The 21267-nt window shown below is 40.5% G+C and overlaps 1 protein-coding gene across 1 annotated transcript in view; it reads left to right on the top strand.

Moving 5' to 3' along the window:
* Nucleotides 1-21267, top strand: part of sardh (sarcosine dehydrogenase) — a 52061-nt gene that overhangs the window by 11834 nt on the left and 18960 nt on the right. The window contains exons 8-14 of the mRNA XM_069673274.1: nt 2737-2866; nt 4820-4906; nt 11659-11749; nt 11982-12123; nt 16607-16690; nt 16880-16993; nt 18849-18987. Coding sequence (XP_069529375.1) covers nt 2737-2866; nt 4820-4906; nt 11659-11749; nt 11982-12123; nt 16607-16690; nt 16880-16993; nt 18849-18987 — 787 coding nt within the window. The remainder of the gene's footprint in view (nt 1-2736; nt 2867-4819; nt 4907-11658; nt 11750-11981; nt 12124-16606; nt 16691-16879; nt 16994-18848; nt 18988-21267) is intronic.

Consider the following 21267-nt stretch of genomic DNA (forward strand, 5'->3'; position numbering starts at 1 on the left):
TTTGTTTAAATGTGCAGCCATACGTGGTACTCTGTATTGCCTGATACTCAAGTCCAGGTATCGGAATCGTATCAGGAAGGAAAAAATCTTCTTGAAACATCTGTAAATATAATTACTGTTGGTTTATGACACTTCTCTTGGATGGGTACTGAGTAGACCCCTTAAGACATCTAATTTGGGCTAATAGCAAAATAAAGGTAAATACAAGGTCAAGTATAAAGTCGGTGCTATATTGACCCGTACTGGGTCTACTTTAACTGATTGATACTTTGTAATTGGCATTCATTAACATTCAATACTGGGTTAACTTAACCTAGTATCAATGGGGTGTTTTGACTCGGTGGCATGTTAGGGTTATAATTTTACACACTACCAAAGGGTGGAAAACCAGTTAATAGAAGGGTTGTTTTAATCCGAGGTCCCAACAGTAATGTAAAAATAACCCCAACAGTTGGGTTACTCCATTGGTACTGGCGCACAATTTTGAATGTGTGCTCAAATGACCCCCGATGTGGTACTTTCTAACCCAGTCATTTTTAGTGTGTTCAGCCTCCTCCAGTGGTTTTACATTTTAGAGGCTTCCTTTGTGCAGAAGCAGCTCCTTTTGTTCTCGTTCTTGCGGCTGAGCGTTGCTTTGATGTTCGGAGGCGCATGGAGAACGAGAGAGCAGATACAGAAAGGAGAATTAGCAGGCAGACGCAGAGAATAGACGAAGCCTACGGAGTGAAGATGAGCAGGATCGATGGCTCGGGAGGGATTGAGAGGAGTGTGGCGGCTAGGACAAAGAACACTGCTCCTCAGATCCTCCAGGGCTCTGTAATAATGCAGAAAATCTTTGTTCGCATGGAAGCAGCTAACATCAGCTTGCGCGTCCCTGTGATGTTTGAGTCTTAAGCAAAACTGAAGTGCCACCAGTGATGATAAATGTATAGTAAGCCCTTTAACCCTTGGAACTTTTGTCTAACTGCAGATAACTAATTTAAAGAAGCAGTTATATATAACATTTGAAATTTTAGGCAGTAAATCTATGCATCCTGGGAAAAAAGTAAAGACTTGTTCGTGTGGAGGAAAGACCAGGGCCAGGATATATGGAGAAATACTTAGCATTAATGGTAATATCGTTGCATAGAGCATAAACAGGTCTTCAAACTTATCGATTCAAGCTTCCTGAGTCAGATTAGTGTAGGAGGGCAGAATATAAAGAGGAGTTAATCTACATCTCTCTGCATGAGGAAGGCTCCATATTGGCCATGCTGACAAGGAGGGAGTTACATAGAAATCCAGATGGGAGCAAATTAAAGCTTGGACAAGGAACTGAGAGGGGGAGGTCTTAATTTGAAAGATGTTGATTCCCTGGTGAGAAAGAGTCGATTCAACAGATGCTACAGGATTGTGAGTGTATTGCTCACAGAGTCTGCAGTCTCATGTGGTGACTTCATGTCATCAGTGATGAGCAGTGATGAGCTTTGAGATGGTGGAACAACATCCAATAATCCAGTGCAGTGGCGTAGAATCATTTTGAAGGAAATGAGAACAAAACAGCCAGAGCTGAGGACTTTGATTTCACAGCGGTTATAATCAATATCTCTACTATAACAATAAATGTCTACTATAACAAATGTGAAAACAGTGTCAAAATGAGAAAGGGTTTGCTTGTAATTATAAGAATTTACCTTAGTAGTTGGTTGAGACCAAAAACAGAGGATAAAGAGACAAAATATTTAAAAATATATTAAATAAATGTCTGTTAAGTCACTATCTATGTCCGAATGACGTAACACAATGGTGATTGAGATATGGCCCACTGATAGTACTATTACAGACTGGGTGTCTATGGTGACATTTGCAGGAAAAATCACAGGGGGCGCCCAGTTAGTGACGCGTTTTCCATCACCCAGCAGTGGCTTTTCCGCACTCTGCCAGTGTTGCGAGTAAACAGTAATCTACTATGGCTGAACAAACAAAGAAAAGGTCGATGACTACAGATACAACTTCAAAAATAAGTGAAAATCCACTCAGATGAAGGCAAACAGCCAGCGAGGATAATCAAGAGTTACAACCGGAGCCAACACATGCAACAATGCCTAGATATCTGAGAAGTGTGCTCCTGCAATTACCGTTAATCACCATAGGCGCCGCCAAAGAGAACGAAACGAGATCTTCCAGATTATAACTTTAAAGTTACCAGGTAGCCAGAAAATCGCACTGAATGAATGATAATGTTGCTTGGTGTGTAAGCAACCACTTGCAAACAAGTACAGTCCTGTCAACTTCGATATCTTTCCGCTGCCTCACAGTGGCAAAAAACAAACCACAAAAAAAAAAAAACCCTGAACCTCAAATTCACCTTATTTTTTTTTTTTGAATAAAAAAACATCTCAGAAAAACATTCAAAATACAAGACCATATAAAAATTCTACACAAGTACTCTCTAATAATGTTTTGACTTACTGAAGGGGACTTTGTCGCACAATCAGCTAATTTGCATTTTCTCACATTTTTCCTATGATTATTGCAGCAGGATACATAATTTACTTGGAACATTAAATCTCTGTAAAAGGGGTTTAAAATGCAGGTTTTTTTGTTATAGATGTGTAAAAATTCTGAAATAATAATCAAGCATGTGAGCATCCTTTTTTTTCAATTGTTTTGCCAGTATTGGAAAGCCAAGTCATCGCACACTTTTCTGCTTTCAAGATTACAACAAATAGCTGTACTTTGTGTGTGCTTTCCCAGGTGTCCGATAAGTTTGCCTTCAGCCTGTTTGATCTGGACTGGGATGTATTCACGCAGCATATCGAGGGTGCAATCAACAGAGTTCCTGGTCTGGAGCAGACTGGAATCAAGTCGACTGTCTGTGGACCAGGTACGCACAAACACACACGCACACACACATTTACACAGGAGTAATAATGTATGTGAAAATCCTTTAAGCCCTCCTATTATTAATTACATTCAGCATTACATCAAGGAACAAGCAACTTTCATGAAACTTGTTAAATTGGACACATTCTAATTTAAACTGAAATGTATCCATCTGTGAAATATCTTCTGCAGCGCTCCCATATCACACTCGCTCCGGAATACCTAAACTGGCAGGCTACGTGCCATGTTTGTAGAGGAGATAGTTTGATTAACTCAAGCCTGACTTCCTGTCCAGCAAATGTTATGTTTTCCAAGTGGTGAGCTGATCGGTAACTGGGCAGCCTGAGAAGTTACAGTATTGATTTGGATTTTTCATCATCACTGTATGTGGCAGCTATCGGGGAGTCCAAATAAAGAAATTGAGAAGAAAATCTGAGATAGACTGAAAGGAGACAGAAAGCAGTGAGAAACAAACTACTGAGGAGAAATTAAATCAGAAATCAAGAAGATAAAATCAGTTGTCTTCACTTATGACCCTCGCTGTAAGGTTAGCATTTAAGTGCCTTGTTTTTATGGTGAGCTTAATAATTCCTTAGCTGTTACCTTGGGGAGAGAGCCGGTGAATACAAATCTCAACAATGCTCTGAGTGTTTTGAGTTTGACGAGTACCTATAGTAAGTCCTCAAGAGGATAAAGACGAGGATAAAGTAGAGTGGAGTAGTAGAAAGATGTTAATGCACTGCTTTAATAAAAGGTTTGTTGAGGCTTAAAGTTGGAATTGCAGATAAGTACATGAAGTTAAAGGTTAAAAAATATTTTCTTTTGATATTAAGCTGTTAATTGACTATGGCTGACAAACATCTTGTGTGTATCTTAATACAGGCCCTTACGTGTATGTCTGTGAAGAAGAGTGAATTAAAGTGTGTGTTTTAGCCTCCGGTACTTGGATCTAGTTTTATGTACTTTCTGTCTCTCTGCTGCTTTGTCAAGTTTTCATGAAGGTTAAACATCATTTAATAACCTTTAAGCTATACTGGACTTAGTGTTAAAGGTGGTGAATATAAGATTCATTGAATAAAGAGAAAATGTATACTGTATTCATCCGAAAAATTTCACATATCCCAGAAAAAGTCTACATTGAAGTAGGAGAGGAGGTAATTGTTACTACCAGTGTCGGGCAATTTATTTGGAAAATGTAACCAGCTCTTTCTGTAATACGGGTAATCGCCAAAAACTTAGCGCTAGCTTACTCTATTAATTACTCATATGCAAAAGTAATTACTACATTATTTATAAGGTTACTTTTAACAAGTATCTAAACCCATGTTAAAACTTCAGTACTAATATACTTACTTACTTACATATAGAAATAGTTAAGAGGAGTTGTGGTTTAGTAAACCACCAGCCTAACTAGCATTTTAGCTAGCTTAGCCCCATTTAACTGCTCGCCTGCCTCACCATTCAACTCCAAACCAAGCCAGATATTTCCAAATGATCGCTAACTGTTCTTAGCTGGTTTATCAATTTTAATCACCAAACATGATATCAGTAGGAAAGAAAACGTAGGAGTTACCGGGGTGTGCATTTAACTTCTTTTGGTTTAGGCTAACAGCCTAGCCACCCGTCTGCCGAGCTAACATGTCTGTTATAGCTAGGAGCTGAAATTAATCTTAACCCTTCACCAAAGTCCTGGTTTAATTATTATTTAGTCATTTTATTAGTTATATTGTTATATGTTAATTTAGTTTAGTAAAATCTGTAATGTTATTTATTTTAGAAGAGAAATATGAAGAAATACCTAGCCAAATGACAGTAGAAAGTAGCCATCAACAAATAGCTAACAGTCATTTGTTTCACTGGATCTTTTACAAACATTGGAAGTGTTATTGGAGAAAATACGTCCCCAGTGTGTTAAGTTTTTGTGTCTGAAGTTTCACTCGCTGTCTGTTTTCAGAATCATTCACAGCCGACCACAAGCCGCTGATGGGAGAAGCACCAGAGGTCAGAGGTTTCTTCCTGGGCTGCGGCTTCAACAGTGCTGGTAAGTGCTGCAGGGATAGAGAGACGAGGTGAGATTTTTAAAGAGACAAAAGAAAAAAGGAAGGAAAACAAGGATTGCATAGGGATAATAGAGTTCATAAAGACCTATCAAGGCAGATTGTCAATGTCATAAACTTAAGTGGTTTCCTTTGGGGGGGAAACCTGAAATAGTAGAGCTAGAAAGGTCAAAGTAATCATGAAAGAATGCACAGAGGAAAAAAAAAAAACATGAAGAAAACGAGGGAGGAGAAATGGAGAGTGTTTTTTCCCGATTTTGACTCAGTCATGTTCGATCTCAAGCCACCAATGAATAATGGAATACATCCCTTTTTTCACTGAGACCACATCCATGTATAAGCAACAAACCGAGTCACTTTCTGACTTACTCCATTAGCTTACCTCTGACATTCAACTGTGAGGAATGTAAGTATCTCAGCAATCTGAAAAACACAGACAGGGGGCGTAAAGGGTAAAGCAGTCACCAGCAGCGTTAACCGGCAGTTGATAGAAAGCTTTCTTCTGTGTAAGAACTATAGGGTCAAGCTCTGAAGCTGTTATGACAAGGGCGTTGGAGATGCAGAGAGGGGGAGCTCTAATGAGTGAGGGTACAGTGTTATCACCACTAACACAGACACAGACTCTGTTGTTCTTCACTTTAGAAGTTTAGTTTTTGTAAGTTGGATTAGCATCTCTTGCAAATTGCTATTCTTGCTCTCTTATTCCCAACCACTTATCTCAGCGCTGACCTACAGAGTGGTGGACAAAATGAGCATCTCTGTCATTCACGGTTCGTACATATTGACTCATAGTTTATCATAAGATCTGTGGTATGTAAGGTTTTATGTTGTGAATGCATTCAGTGAATTAGTCCACAAATAGCAAATAAATTTGTAACAATATTTTTTAAGCAGAAAAAAACCCCAATATACATTGATCACGTAAGGGATGATGTATAGTGAGCAGGTTGTTATCGCAGAGTGGAACCACAACAGGGTTCATCATGATTCCATTCTGCGATAACAACCTGCTCACTATACATTATTCCGCTTAATACACGGCTATTTACCTACTAAATCAATAATTTGACATAAAATATCAATTTGGAAATTATTTTTTTCCCTTTAAAAAGAGTCTGCTATACTGACAGTGAGAGCTGCATCCATAGCAACAGTTAACACTAACCTTTTTGTGGCACTGGTTTAGCTCAGTTTGTATATACAGAGGCAACAGTCCTTGACGCACTGATCACAGGTTCGACTCCCGGTCTGCCGATCATTTGATGCATGTCATCCCCCACTCTCTGTAAACAAACCAACGTCAAATTTACCGGACTTCTTTCACCGGACTAATATAATTACAGTTATTATAAGATTGTGTGATTAGAGCAGAATCCCTAGAAACTGTCTCATGGCAACGGTCTGTTATTGCGAAATAACAGACCTCGGAATGCCGTGATTAACCAATCAGAATCGAGTGCGATGTAAAGGTTTGCTGGCTTTCTCGGTTTTATATCATTTTAAATTGATTTTATTGAATGTTTGTGTTCAGAATTTTTTTTTCTCTATTTTCGTTCAGTTGTAGAGTTGTTAATTAATAAAAAATAATGGACAAATAAACAATGTTCGTGAAAATAATGGTTCAGCTCTTTTCCACCCACAATGCATTTTTTTTTCATTTGCATGCAGATAAAAATGTAATTTATTTCTATCTGAATAGAGGTGGATAAAATATTGCAGTCCCCACGTCCTCTCATCTGTGTTTTAAAGTCACGCTGTGTCCAAGCTCATTGAAATGGACCGAGCGTCACAGATATATCACACCTGCTAACAGTGACTGGATAATGAGGGATTTCGCACCGACAGTGCACAGCAAGGATAGTTCAAACACTTCTACTTGCATTCAGCATGCACACACATAAACAAAACAGTTTTAGCTTGGTCTTCTTTGTCTTCCTTTTTTCCCTTCTTCGTCTTTCTTCCCCTGGAAATAAATCTTCTGTCCATTTTACTCCATCACAGAAGAACACATGCACACTCAGACACTCACACAGCTTATTTGTCTCTAGGCAGGGCCAGGCAACGGGGATCATTCAGAAACCAGGGGGTCAAAGTGGACAGATTCACAATAAAATCCATCATTGAGTGTTCAGTAGCTTCTAGAGCCTCCAGTTATTATTTGCTGGAGTTCATGTTGATCTTTTTTTTCCTATTAGTTGCCTAGCACCCCAAGTTTCTTATTCTTAGCATCAAACCAGCACTCTGAACTTTGAGTGCATTTATTTATTATAATTACTGTTCTTTTATTGCTTTTAACTGCTTCACCTCTTACCGAGCTTCATCTCCATCTTGTTCTTACTCACGATAATGAGCGCCTTCCCGAGTATTATGGCAACGTGAGGCTTTTCATCACATTATAAGGCAAAGAAAATTGCCTGTTTTGAAGGCAGAACACTCTCACACTACACTAGAGGCTGAGAAAACCTCTGTGTTCAGTGGTTTAAAGCTTCTTTCAGTCAGATAGTCAGTGATGCAAATAGCAATGAGATCTTCTGCCCAATAGTTTGAGAGATAAATGGGAGGGCTGATGATAACAGATACACTTTTGTATGTCAACAAATGGAAGTTTTTATGGGTTAAACAAATGAGATACTGTATGGCTGCGTTTCATGTCTCATCTGCCAGTAATAACTTTATAAATAAGCTAAAAGAAAATACAGCTTCAGTGTTCAGTCATAGTCCTTTAAAGTTAATGGTTCCCATTACTCATCACCAAACTCCCACTTAACAGTTATAGATAAATGAGCACCACAAATAGCATGTGATTTTTCTTTTGGAGGGATCTAGCATTTTTAATGCCAGGGCTTGCCATCGTTAAATGTTTCACCAAAATAACTTCCCTCCCGACACTTTTGCAAAGGCAATGTTGCTTTGAGCCGCCCATTGATTGTGATTGGTTTAAAGGCATGCAAACAAAAACAGACAGCAACAGCAAGTACAGCACCACGTGAAGAAGAAGATCTGGCTAGGGTCTTAGAAAAAGTAAATTCCTGTAATTCAATGACCCTTAGCTATTTTGCTACTGTAGTTCTCATTTTGCAGCCATGACTGTTTATAGAGATGGACAACATGTCTCTGAGGCCCTGTGTCCACATAGTGCCTTTTTATTGCAGAAAAGAGCTGGCAGGGCGCTGGGGAGCGCTGGGATGTAGCGCTTGTTTGTTGAGAGAAAAAAACACTACTTGTGGGTTTTGTTTCTACGACAACAATAAGTTTAACTTGCTACACAGCTAACAACAAGCTTACAACATAAAGGGCAATAAAAGCACAACACTTAACAGCAACATTTAGGGTCCGGTCGATCTGCTCCCACAAGACTGTTTGTTTGTCATATGTAGCTCAGGTTAGACAGAAACAAGTTCCCCCTCCATGTTTGGTGGTAACCAGGGTGACGAGCTGCTCCCCATCTGATTGGTTGCCTGAAAAAAGAGGCGGTGACGACACAACGTCTTTCTGAAAAGTTCAGAGATTTTCAACTAGAAGAGCGCGGAGCGGCCGCACAAAAAATGTGGAGCGCTCTGAAAAAACGCAAACGCGCTGCAACAGCCCAAACGATTTCCATTAGAAGAAACAAGCTGCACGTTCAGAAACCATGTCAATTCAAAAACACATGCAATTTTGCGGCTGCCGGCCGGTGCTCCCTCCCTGAATACGGGATAGATTTCAACAATTGTTGTCTCCACTCGTCACTTACACACAAGCACATGGGAAAATAGGGTCTAGGTTGAAAAATCCCGAAGTTATCCTTTGAAGTCACCTTGAAAACAACCAACTTACTTGCACTGTTTTTATGTAAATGTCGCCCAGAATTAACACGCTTGCTGGCCTACTGTGGTAAAGAAGGATGAATAACATTATGTATTGTTCCTCACTCATTTAAAGCACTTTTTGACTTGCTGGCAGCATCGCTGTAAATGTCACAAACGGGAGGGAGAGAGCAAATATCCCAAAAGAATCTGAGTGATGCAGAAGAGAGGGGAGAGAGCGTAATAATAATGAGAGTAATGACAGAGAAAGGAACGAATGTTTGCGCAGTATAAATGAACAATAATAGAGTGAGATACTGATGGGAGTGGGGAGTGAGGAGGGGGGCAAAGGCGGAGAGGAGGGGGGGTGATGAGATGAGTTGAGGCACAAGCTCGAGAGTTCACACGCAGATACACGCTCACACATCAGAGTGGTTATCTGGGGTGACATTTATCAGTGCCACCTCGCCTTGCTGGTTTTCTCCACATTGTCTTGAGAGAACTCAATCATCACCACCACCCCCCACCCTCGCTACTCCCCCTCCTCCCTCAATCTCTCCTGTCCATCCCGCCATTCAAAAGTCCACCCAGGCTTGGCCCGGAGCGATAGTGCTCGCGTATGAGTGAAGAGATGAGAGATAAAAAGGGAGAGGGGACGCTGGGAGAGATAAAGATGGAGGGATGAAGGAGGGATGCAAGGACACACTGCTCGTGCTGCTGCATAGTGATTCTGTGCTCCCAACACACACACACACACACACACACACATGCAACACAACACAAGAAGGGGGTTTTGCTGAAAGGGAGCAGCTTATTAACCGAACAGTTTTGGGACTGCATTGAGAGAAGTCTGAAGTGTGTTCGTATTTCAGTTGAGTTGAAACAAACTGAATGTTGCTCAGTGCAGCTGATGAGGTCAGATCGCTCAGGGGCCGCTGTGAGCAAGGGTCAAATGATGGTCCAAAGGTCAGAACAATTCTCTGTAGGATATATTACTTACAGAGGCTGAAGGAGAGGACACAAAGTGCTTTTTTTCTTCTTCTCTACATTAATGACACATACTCGCTGTCCTCCAGATACGCTATCGGTGAGAGAAAGGAGGGAGAGAGGTCCTGTTTGTTGTTCAGACTTTCCTCCTTTGCTTTCCCAACTAGTGCCTGTGCATGGGACCTATTAATTGTGAGATTTGGATAAAAACTGTGTACTTATTCTAGCAACATTAATCACTTTCATGATGTGAAATGTCAGAAAATAAGGACCGTGGTGCAGCTGGCAGTCTTGTGTCTGACATTTCACTGACAAATCAATAAAACAATGACTGATCTTTTGAAAATGAAAATAACATGACTTGCAGCCCTAAATCAGAACCAAAAGATATTCTTCTTTTATAGTTATGATTTTGCTTTAGAGCTGTCTTTATGGTTTAATAAGTGCATTGCAGCTTGTTGCATATGGGGCTGCGAAGCGGCAGACCGGTCAGGGTGCCCATGCTGACCCCTGTCCACCACCGAAAGCGCCTACAATGGGCATCAGAACTGGACCATGGAGCTATTGACCCTTCGCTAAGTCCCGCCCCTCCAGGTTACTGTTGCTACGCCTATCAAGCTTTCTCACCGGCATGTAAAAATTATGCTGTTTTCAGTTATAACAGTGAGGGATGTTACAAGGGAAATAATAGCAAAATTATGGAAAAAGTAGTTCCCAAATAACAGAGACAAGTCGACAGAAAGGATACGCATTTGAAAGCTACATCCAGAACATAATTTGTCAGTGGAGACACTCATATACAGGAACAATAATGTTCTTACACAGCAGGGTGAGTCAATATATTGTTTTATTTAAAGCTAATGTTTAGTTTTGACTCCCTGTAACTTTCATTATCTAATATGTTTTAGCCCATTGCTAGCAAAACTAAATGAACCCACTTTTTCATTTTGTTCAAAGCGCGTCAGGAAATCGCTCACATGTCGTGGGCTCGAGCCAAACACTGGATCTGGATTAACTTATAATTAATATTGAACCGTCTTTGTTTGCTAACATGCTAACCTAGCCAAGTTAGTTAGCGTCTTAACTTGGAGCATAAACAAAGGAGTTTTTGTTGATATTCGATGGATTAAGCTGCGAGTGTGGTCTTCCACAATTTATAACCCATGTCCGACATCTCTCCTCTCGAGTTTTTGGCTCAGGAAAAACTCAAAATATGACACACCACTCTCTTTGAGGAAATCTGCTGTCGGACTTGCAGATTCCATATGCACACCGTTACGGCATCCTAAAGTCTGACAGGCTTCCCGTGCCTAGTTACGGTTGCTAACGTAGGATTGGACAGTGGTCGTTGAAGGGAGGGACTTAGCGAAGGGTCCATGGAAGAAGGCGGCCTGGTCTGATGAATCACATTTTCTTTTACATCATGAGGATGGCCGGGTGCGTGTGGGTCTCTTACCTGGGGAAGACATGACACCAGGATGCACTTTGGGATGACGGCAAGCCAGTGGAGGCGGTGTGATGCTTTGGACAATGTTCTGCTGGGGTCCTGCCATTTACCTACCACCTACCTAAAGATTGTTGCAGACCAAGTTAACCCCTTCTTAAACTTAAAACTAAAACTACTATATACAGACCTACAAATACAAATAACTCACATGCACAGTTGATTAGGTTATTACACATGAATTGTCCCTGACACTCTGACTGAGTCAAGAGTTCATCAGAGTGACAGCCTGGGGAAAGAAACTGTTCCTGTGTCTGGTTGTTTTGGCGTACAGTGCTCTGTAACACCTACCAGAGGGGAGAAGCTTGAACAGTTTGTGTCCGGGGTGTGACGGGTCTGCAGTGATGTTACCTGCCCGCTTCCTGACACTGGACCAGTATAGGTCCATGTGTTTTCTCTAAGTAACTGAAAGTGATTATGAGATTATAATATTCTGTCTTTTTGTGTGTGTGTTTGTCAGGTATGATGCTGGGAGGTGGTTGTGGCAGGGAGCTGGCTCACTGGATCATCCATGGTCGCCCTGAAAAGGATATGTACGGATACGACATCAGGTACATCAATGCACTCAAACACTATATACAAACATGAAAAGGTGGAACACAAACTTATTTGTGTGTTGAGTTATCACAGCATGTGTCAAGGCTATGAACACGTCTTTGAGCTTCCGTTTGGCATTTTATCAAGAGCAGCAGGAACCAGAACAATGCAGTTTTAATGAAGTCTGAATAACTGTGACTTCTAATGCGTGGCAATCTTTTGAGTTCCTTTTTTCTTCCGTCTCAGGCGTTTCCACAACTCGCTGACAGGCAACCAGCGCTGGATCAGAGAGAGGAGCCACGAGTCGTACGCCAAAAACTACTCCGTTGTGTTCCCCTTTGATGAGCCGCTGGCCAGCCGAAACATGAGGAAGGACCCCTTCCATCAGGTAGACGAGCGCTCTGGTCTCCAGTACGGACGGTCAAAAGGATGTTGTCTTTAGGAGTTCAAGGAAACAACCTTTATGTGCGTTTTTCTGATACGAGTTAGTCAAAGTCCTTTCAACTGAGATGAGTCATTTAAGTCGAGGCGGAAAGGGTTCAAAGACATCTTCCTCTTTTCTTCTTTTAATCTTTTCGCCTCTGAACAGGAAACTTTTCCTTCATAAATGAAAGAAAACAAGAATAAAAAGAACTATGAGGAGATCTTTTAATATTTTTTTATGCTAATAGACCATTTTAAATCATTCGGAAAATATTCTCTTATTGTAAAATAAGTTAAGGACGGACACATTAACACCCTCTCTGAGATTTAACAACGGCATATTCATCTATATTCCTCCTTGATCTTCTGAACATTAAGGATAACGTTGCTTTTATTCACATACTTTCAGTTGGGTAACCATAAGTCTTTTACCTTGTGTAAATAAGTGTAGGCAGTGTTGCGTATCTCTCAGGATTTACACAGACAGACACCTTTTGGCTTGTGCGTAGCTGACGGGAAACTTTGTGCCCCCATATTGACAAGGTTTCCATACATAGATGAAACCGGCTCACCTCTTCAAGTCACAGGAGGATCTCTGCTGCCATTTAATCCGACCAGCCTCCTTTGATCACTCCATATATTTTTAGAGGTTGCATGACTCACTCCTTTTCTCCCGTACTTTACCATTCATTTCACTCCTTTTTCAATTTCTCATCTATCTAAGCACAGCCTTCACCATTCTGTCTAACATCCTTACTTTTCACATCCTCCCCCAACACAATTTCCTCTTCTATTCATTCCTAATCTCTTTGTGACTTTCTTTCTTCCTGTCGTTGCGACTGTCTTTGCTCTAGTCACTTTTGCTTTTGTTTCTTTCCCTCTATTAACCTCTGTATTTCTTTTGTCAGTCTCCCGCTCTCTCTCTCTCTCTCTGCGTGTCTTCTCTGCTCACATCTAGAGGCAAATATCGCATTCAGGCTCAAGCAGACAGCAGTTAGCAGAGTTAACTTATCCCCAGCAGCTACATTTATTAATGCGCTCCTTGCCAACATGACTATAAATGATACACTTAGCTCCGCTGGCCCGGCCTCGAATGTCTTTCAGCTTCCTTTCCCTCCTCAGCCTGACACAAACTCTTAATGGGCCTCGCCACCATATTTTATGCATTAATGACCCACTTAGCCCCTCTTTCCTGTTCCAGACTTCATTTACCTTTAACTGTTGCAATTTCTGCACCCACTCACGCATGCAGGCATTCTTTCAGAACAGATTACTGTCACACCAATTGCATTAGCTATGTTGTCGATGTATTTTGTGGATCATGCCGGCTGCTTTCTTAAAGCTTGTGTTATTTAGCTTCCCTGACACCTTTCATGCTTAATTAAGCAGATTTCCCCCGAGGCCTTTTGTAAAGATCGGGTACAGAATGAACAAAGACATGAAAGGATGGTTACTTTTCTAATGTTTCTCAGAGAGTGGTTTGTGTCCTCAAAATAAATGTTAAAATTATGTAGAAAATGTACTTTTATTTTTTAATTAATTATTGACTATATTTTATCAAAAAAACAAGTAGATTTGGTTAGACAACAATATCAATATTGGAAATGCCTCCGATACTGGTTGAAATGCTGTATTAGGAGTATGGCAGTCAAAGCACTGAAAAATGTACCTGTTTCTTCTTGTCAAAAACACTTTCCTACACATCACTAATATATATTATGGCTACAACAAGCCAGTTTTTAATTGGAGTAGAAGAACTGATTTCAAGTAGATTATCATGTAACGAAAGCACAACAACAGCATGGTGCTAGCAAAGAGTGTTACGCTAGTCCAAGCTAGCCAAAAGCTAGCAATCAATGTTTTCTCTATCACACATATTGAGGCTGTATTTTATATTCCTAATTTAGAGTTAAGATAATTCTAATCAGTAAAAACACAAAATATATGTGTTTTATGTTAAGAATCAGGTTTCTTTGTGCCCACATCACGTCAAGAGAGGCTGTGAGCGGAGCTGCTAACGTTAGCGGTTAGCGCAAAGTTCTCAGCTTGTTTCTAGGCTGTATTTTTTATTCTGATTTAGAGTTAAGATAATTCTAACCAGTAAAAACACAAAACATATATGTTTCATGTTAAGAATCAGGTTTTCGTTGTGCCCACATCATGTCAGGAGAGGCTGTGAGCGGAGCTAATATTAGTGGTTAGCGCCGAGTTCTCAGCTTGTTTCTAGGTTAGGATTCCTCTAATGTTCAGAGCCACGCCTTCCAATGATGAAATAACTTATATAACATGCAAGCATACAAGGTTTTTATCTACAATTGTTAAAAATATCTGTTTTTTATCACACTGGTATTGGAGGAGTACTTGGAATTGACCAATACTCCAGTTTAGTAATAGTAATCGGTATCAGGAAGGAAAAAATGGTACCGATGCCGTCGCCGGTTCCACGTTCTGCTACGACATAGATTTTGCAATACCGTCATTACTGGGGTAAACACACACATTTTGGTTTCAGTGCGCAAACACCAGGGACATTTACTTCCCCCAGTGTTTCCCACATACAGTATAGACTGTACCTGGGCGGGGGCAAGGTGAGCAGATTTAAGTAGTTTGTGAACAAACAGTAACATATGGTGTAGAGTGAAGCACAATTGTAATGGTGAAATCTCTATAAGCTTTTTTAAATAGGGTAATGTATTACCCTTTATTACATTTGCAATATAACCCAGGTGTTGGAAGCGATCACGGAAAAGCTAAAGCCCCTCCAAGATTTCACTGATGCCCTATCAGTGGAGGAATATGTCAGCATCTCCTAGAATCATGTGTTGAGTAAAGTACCCCTTTTAATTTTGTAATACCTCAATGTAATACAGATACAGCAAAAAAACATACTAGATATTAGGTCCTATGGATACTTTGACCTAATGTGATGAGTTTCTTTCTGTAACAAGATTGACAGGAACTTAAACTGCTCTTCTATAAAAATCTAGGGATATTTTGGGGCTGAAAAATCCTACACTCACCACAGGCAGATACTATATGTCAGTGTCTGCATCACCTCACCAGAATCACAGTGTTATCACATTTCAACCCACAGATTAACACATGGTACTGGTTGATGTGGTGTGAGCTACAGACAGTGAGTGACACACATTAAAGGACACAACAAGATGCATCATGGGCAAATTTTTCTGTACTTTTGAGTTCCAGTGCCGTGCAAAAATTTCTCCTCACAAATATTTATAGGTCGCTCGTAATTTTTGAATTCATCCATACATATTCAAATAGCCTTTGACTTTTTAACTCATTATGTGTCTTAGCATTTAATAAAAGGATTATTAAATGTGCGGGTTCAGGTTTAATCATGTGATGTTCACTATGATTACGGCACCAGATTTTTTGCCAGCCGGCTACATTACAGAACCCCGATAAGACGCAAACGACTCCTCTGTGTTCGACACACTTGTAGCTCAAGGCAGAGCTCAGTCCCTGTGAGACTGGGTTGGTCCAACCCTTGGATGCAAGCCCATTAGACCCCTGCTAATCACTGGTAGAGGGCCATCACCTAGCAACTAGCCTTCCGACTGTCATCGAGCCTCAGATAAATGTTCGGGTGGCAGAGAGAAGAAGACACTGAAACCATCTAATTATTATTTTTTAAAAATGACCTTTTTTTCACAATTCTGCCTCTCTCCTAATTATGACTGCATGTATTCATGCTAAGAGGTGCTTAAGGAGTTTGATCTCCCAATGAAGCTGTCCCTGTGCAAATTATGAGACTGTCTACTTTTAGGAGGCAATAAGAGATTATTTCAGAGCACAAACAGGCCATCTCTGACACTGCTGCTCACACATTTTCTCCACCTCGGTAGCACGGATGGTAAATATAGCTTGGTGTGGGTAGTTTTGGCAAGAGACAGCTAGCTGCCTGCTAGGAGGAGAGCATAGCAGTACGTACCTACCAAGTGTGGGCGACTGTCAGTTTTAACAAGGAGGGTAGGGAGCGCTGAAATATCTCATTTCTGCACCGGTCAAGCAAACAAGAATTAATAAGGATACTATATTTGTGTGAAGAGGTTTCTTTTAGCATAATTTCGCATCGTTTTCTCCCAATTCAGATTGATTTGTAAACGCTTATTGTTGCTAGCAAGTTTCCCGAAGGTGATAACATGTTAATGTTGGAGGAGCTTGTTCTGCTGCCCCCTAGTGGCCACAAAAAGCCCATTAATGCTGCTTTAATACTCAGAAGCATCCTTCACAGCGCTCTCAAGCAGGATGTTTTTAAGTTTCAGAATATATAAGAAAAAAATATTACCATACAATGTGGGCAATATACCCTTTTAATTAGAGTCAAACAGATTTAGATTTCTTAACTTTTGCTTATGTTTTGTTGTGGCGCGCCTGTACTGCTCTGATTTGATCTCTTTTGTTGGTGTGGTTGTTTGTCTTAGGTGCTGACGGAGCAGGGCTGCGTGTTCCAGGAGAGACACGGCTGGGAAAGACCGGGCTGGTTCAACAAAGAAGCACCTGCCCCTGTGAGACATGCATAAATACTTTACACAAGCTTGTACACGCAAACGATTAATTCACATCCACATATTGACAAAAGGCACATTTGGAAAGACTGAAATATGTGGGATGCAAATTTTTTTCGCAAGGCTTATAATGAACGACACTGGCGCAGTCCCTTCTAATTGCATTATTGTCCTTTTATTATTGCAAAGGTTAAAGACTACGATTACTATGGAGCATATGACATTAAGAAGAATGTGAACTACAAATACAACGAGTTGCTGGGGAAAGAGTACACCTTCAACTTCCCTCCGCATCATGACGTGGTAAGCATAAATGCATGAAACATGTCTTTTATTCAGTATTGTGTGTCCAAAATCATATATTCATTCACTATTCCCTACTCCCTACAGAAGGAGTTCACTGTCGTGGACTATAGCGTGAGCTCATTGGCAAATAAAAATAAAAACAGTCGGACACTACTAGCCGCTTCTCCGTACGCCGATGATGACGTCATTGCTGTCGTACACATAAAACGTGCAGCTCAGAGCCGAATGGGGATCAATATTTAGTGATTACTAATATTATAACAATATTACACATAAAATAGTTAAATATAATACATAGATACTGTATTGTTAATAAAATAATGAATAATAATAAAACCGTATATTGATGGCACAACTCATTTATTTATATCCATCTCTTTCAACACAGCTCTACAGAGTATAATAACAAGTAACAAATATATTAGAAACAGGTCATAAATTCATCAATATAATAACTAATGTAAATAAATTGTACCTATGATAAAACTGCACATCACAATAAGAAACCCATTCAGAAGAATTAGACATGTCTCTCTCCCATCCAGCTGCAGCAGCAAAGTGCTCCCCGCTGAAGAGCCGAATCAATTTGGCCACATCACTGTCGCTCCCTGAAGAGAATAAAATAAACTGACAATCGATATTTCTCCAGAGCTTAAGTGACACAAGGCAATTTTGTTACAGACAAAATAAAGGTAACCCCTCTAACTGCTAATGGGAGTTACTACACACAAGAAGGCTAAAGGCTAACGTTAGCAAGCTGGATTGCCAGCCCTGCTTTGTACTGTGCGTAATTAAACATGAAGAAACCGGTTAAACAGACTTCATGATTAGATGTTAAAGTTACTCTGAAAGTAGGAAAATTACTTAGATTTGTACGTCACACACAGCTGGAAGCGCTCCTCTCGTCTCCTCTTGTACCGCAATGTATGATGTACATATTTCTTGGTTAGTGACCATTGCTTGTGAACTACTTTTCACAAGGCATTGTGAGATACAAATGAGTCCACTATATGGGGTATAATCAATAGCTGTGTCACAATCCAGGGGCTACAGCCTTCGAAGCACTTAACTGATCGTTTGCGTCACAGCAGCGTGTCGAAGGCCGACCCATTTCAAAGGCTCCTTCAGATGCAGCCGACAAATGCATCCTCCTTTTCCCAACGTATCCCAAGATTCATGCGTGCAAATTCAAACAAGATAGCGGGCTCTGAAGGGGCCGAGGAAAACACACTTAAATATAAAAGTTTTTGGTTACAAACAACAAACAAATGATCTTTAAAATAATAGGTTAAGTTACGTGACGTTAGTTATGATAGCTAGTTAGCCCTCTAGCTACCTGTTGCTAGGCGACTCAAGCGTTTAGTGGCGCAAGGGTAAGGGCGGGAACAGCTGGTGACGCAAACAGGAAAACCTCCGTAGACCAGACCGTCCAATTTCAGTTGGACCTTAACGGTCTACACAGGCTATGAATGACTCATCGTCCGCAGCCCGCGTCCTTTGAAGGATGCAGCCCACGAATTGGGACACAGCTAATAATTCTCACTGTTAATTGGGAGCACTACAAAATGACAAATTCCCTATACAATGAACTATATGGTCAGTAGTGGATGATTTCAGGCGCAGCCAAAGTTATCAGTTTACATTTTTTTGGGGCAAAGAAAACAGGAAGTCCATGAGAAGAAAGGAAGACAAACCTCTCTATTAGTTCTCCCCTAAATTTCAAAGTTGTCATGAAAGTTTTCTTCAAGTATGTGTCATCTTTTCGTGTTTGGCAAAGAGAGGCAAACATTTGATTTAATGTCAGGATTTGTGATAATTGGACGCTTGTGTTGTGCTTTTTTTAAAAACGCAGATTAAGAGCGAGTGCCTCTCATGTAGACACGGCGTGGCCGTGTTCGACATGTCCTACTTTGGAAAGTTCTATCTCACCGGACCAGATGCCAAGAAGGCGGCTGATTGGCTGTTTACCGCTGATGTCAACAAGAAGCCAGGTCAGGGTGCTACAGCAAGAACACGCACGCACACACACAGTAAAATGCACAGGCACAGATGGGAGAAAAGATTGACAGAATGAAGAGGTTGGAAACATGGATGGAGAGACTAAACGAGATGCCAACACATGAGCAACGCAGTCAGAGTCTCCTCGAACACTAAATGCCAGTATCTCTCAGATGTTCTGTTCAAAATGATGACAAGGCAGACCGCACTGTCACATCTTTTGTAACTTATCTGCTCGTGGACATCTCCGCCCGCTTTCTGCACTGACAGGTGTGTTGAGATGTGTAAATGGGCAGAGGTCCAAATGCCACTTATCTCACATTCCCACTTCCTGCACTGACAGTTTGCAGTGCTGAACAGGAAACTGAGATCTGTCATGTAACAAGTTAGTGTTATGTCTGCAAATGTCTGAATTTGATGACTTCCTGTGAGACCACCCAAACACCTCTAATTACTAATCACTAGGCACTAATTACTCTGTGAAGAACAGCTTGATTACGTCTTATGTTTTTCTAAACTGTAAGTGTTTTTGTACACATTTTACACAGTCTAACCTGGCGGGGGTGAGTGCTAGCCCAGAACAGGGCACCACAACCTGGCTCTGCCTTCCCCGTCCTTCTTTCTAAAACGCCTCTCTCTACAAACTCTTCTCTTTATTCAATTCGAAAGAGCTTTATTGGCATGGGATACATACGTTAACAAAGAAAAAATACAATAAAACTGCAGCATTATAATCACTTAGAAAATATGTGGTGTTTACCTTTAAATACTCTTCTCTTTATCCTTCTCTGTATCTTTTCTTGTGTGTTTAATTCAAATGTGGGGGCCGTTAGGAGCCATGTGGTAGGATAGGAAGTATCAGCTTTGTCAATACTTGGAGCTTGCATGAACGCAGCCTGGGTCTGGGTATATATATATATATATATATATAATTTTTTCACTCATCGCTTATCATTAAGTATCTTGTGTTTAAGTGAAATTCAAGCAGCGATTATCTAATGAAATGATACTAGTGGTTGAATTACAATAAACTGTTGGAAGCATTTCAGTACAACGATGCAGACAGCTCCCTTTATTTTTTTTTAGCTACTTTTTGACCAACTGCTGATTTTCCTCAAGCAAATATCCCACTGCAAATAAATATAGGATTAGGGCCTGTGTCCACTAACGGCATTTTTATTGCGCCGGCAGCGCCCGCCACCTCAATTTCAGAGCGCTTCTCATAGGTGCTTACTGTTGCTAGGTTACGGAAGTTGTCAGCTTCCCTTGGTAGTGACTGTTAAATCTGTTTTAAATCGCTCTGTATGCTTAATATTTGCCTTTTATTCAAGGAAATTTTACAATGCAAAGGTATGTCCTGACATAAGCAGCAGCGCTAGAGCTACAAAATTGTTCCCTCGAAAAAATGAAAGGATTAGCTTCTCCTCTGCCATTTTTGTTGACAAAGTTGATATCTGAAGTCCCGCCCCTTCTTGATTTTGATTGGTCCATGAGTGAAAAGTGATATTGACGAGCGTGGCGGTGTTCCAAAAGTTTAACTGCTTTCAACTGAGAGTGCTGTGAACGCAGCGACAAAAAACTGCTGACCATGACGGTGTTTTTGCGCTGAGGACGCCGAGTGCTGAAAACGCTGAACTGCATTGGTTTTGTTTAGAAGATAGGCGCTCAAAAAACACCATCAGTGAAACAGGCCCTCAATTTATAACATACTTATCTAATCCCATTTACTACAAGAACATTTTTTAAAATAGAAATAGTATAATTCTTACACAATTCTTAAGTGAATTGGTCACAAAAGATACAATAAACAACACTGATGTAATCTGTGTGCTCCAGGTTTACACGACACTACGGCGCAACAAGAGTCAATAAAAATAAACTTTATAAAAGTTTAAATTATAAAAACCTGTTGAACGGGAATCTGTTGAATATTTTTATGCCATAGGTTCTTATGTATTAAAAGAGGGAAATAAAATAATGCGTCAATCTAGGCTATATATATGAGTAACATGCAAACAGAAATGACTTGCTCTTACATGCTATAATGAAAGCCTGCCTCATACCAGGCACTGCTAGGGACTACTTTTCTACTCCTTAATCTGAGAACCCTTTAAGCTTGCACAGCTGGTGTTAAACCCGACACAGGAAGTGTGTTTACCTGTGTGAAACAAGTGTATGCGCTTTTTCATCTTCTGCTCGTTTGATTGATGTCTTGTGCTACCTTCCAGCTTCTTTTCCTCCACTGATTATGACAACCAGATCTCACCCACCCA

This window comes from Semicossyphus pulcher, unplaced genomic scaffold, assembly GCF_022749685.1.
Source record: "Semicossyphus pulcher isolate SPU_LCO1_2020_fin unplaced genomic scaffold, fSemPul1.0.p SCAF_22, whole genome shotgun sequence".
Classification (NCBI taxonomy): domain Eukaryota; kingdom Metazoa; phylum Chordata; class Actinopteri; order Labriformes; family Labridae; genus Semicossyphus; species Semicossyphus pulcher.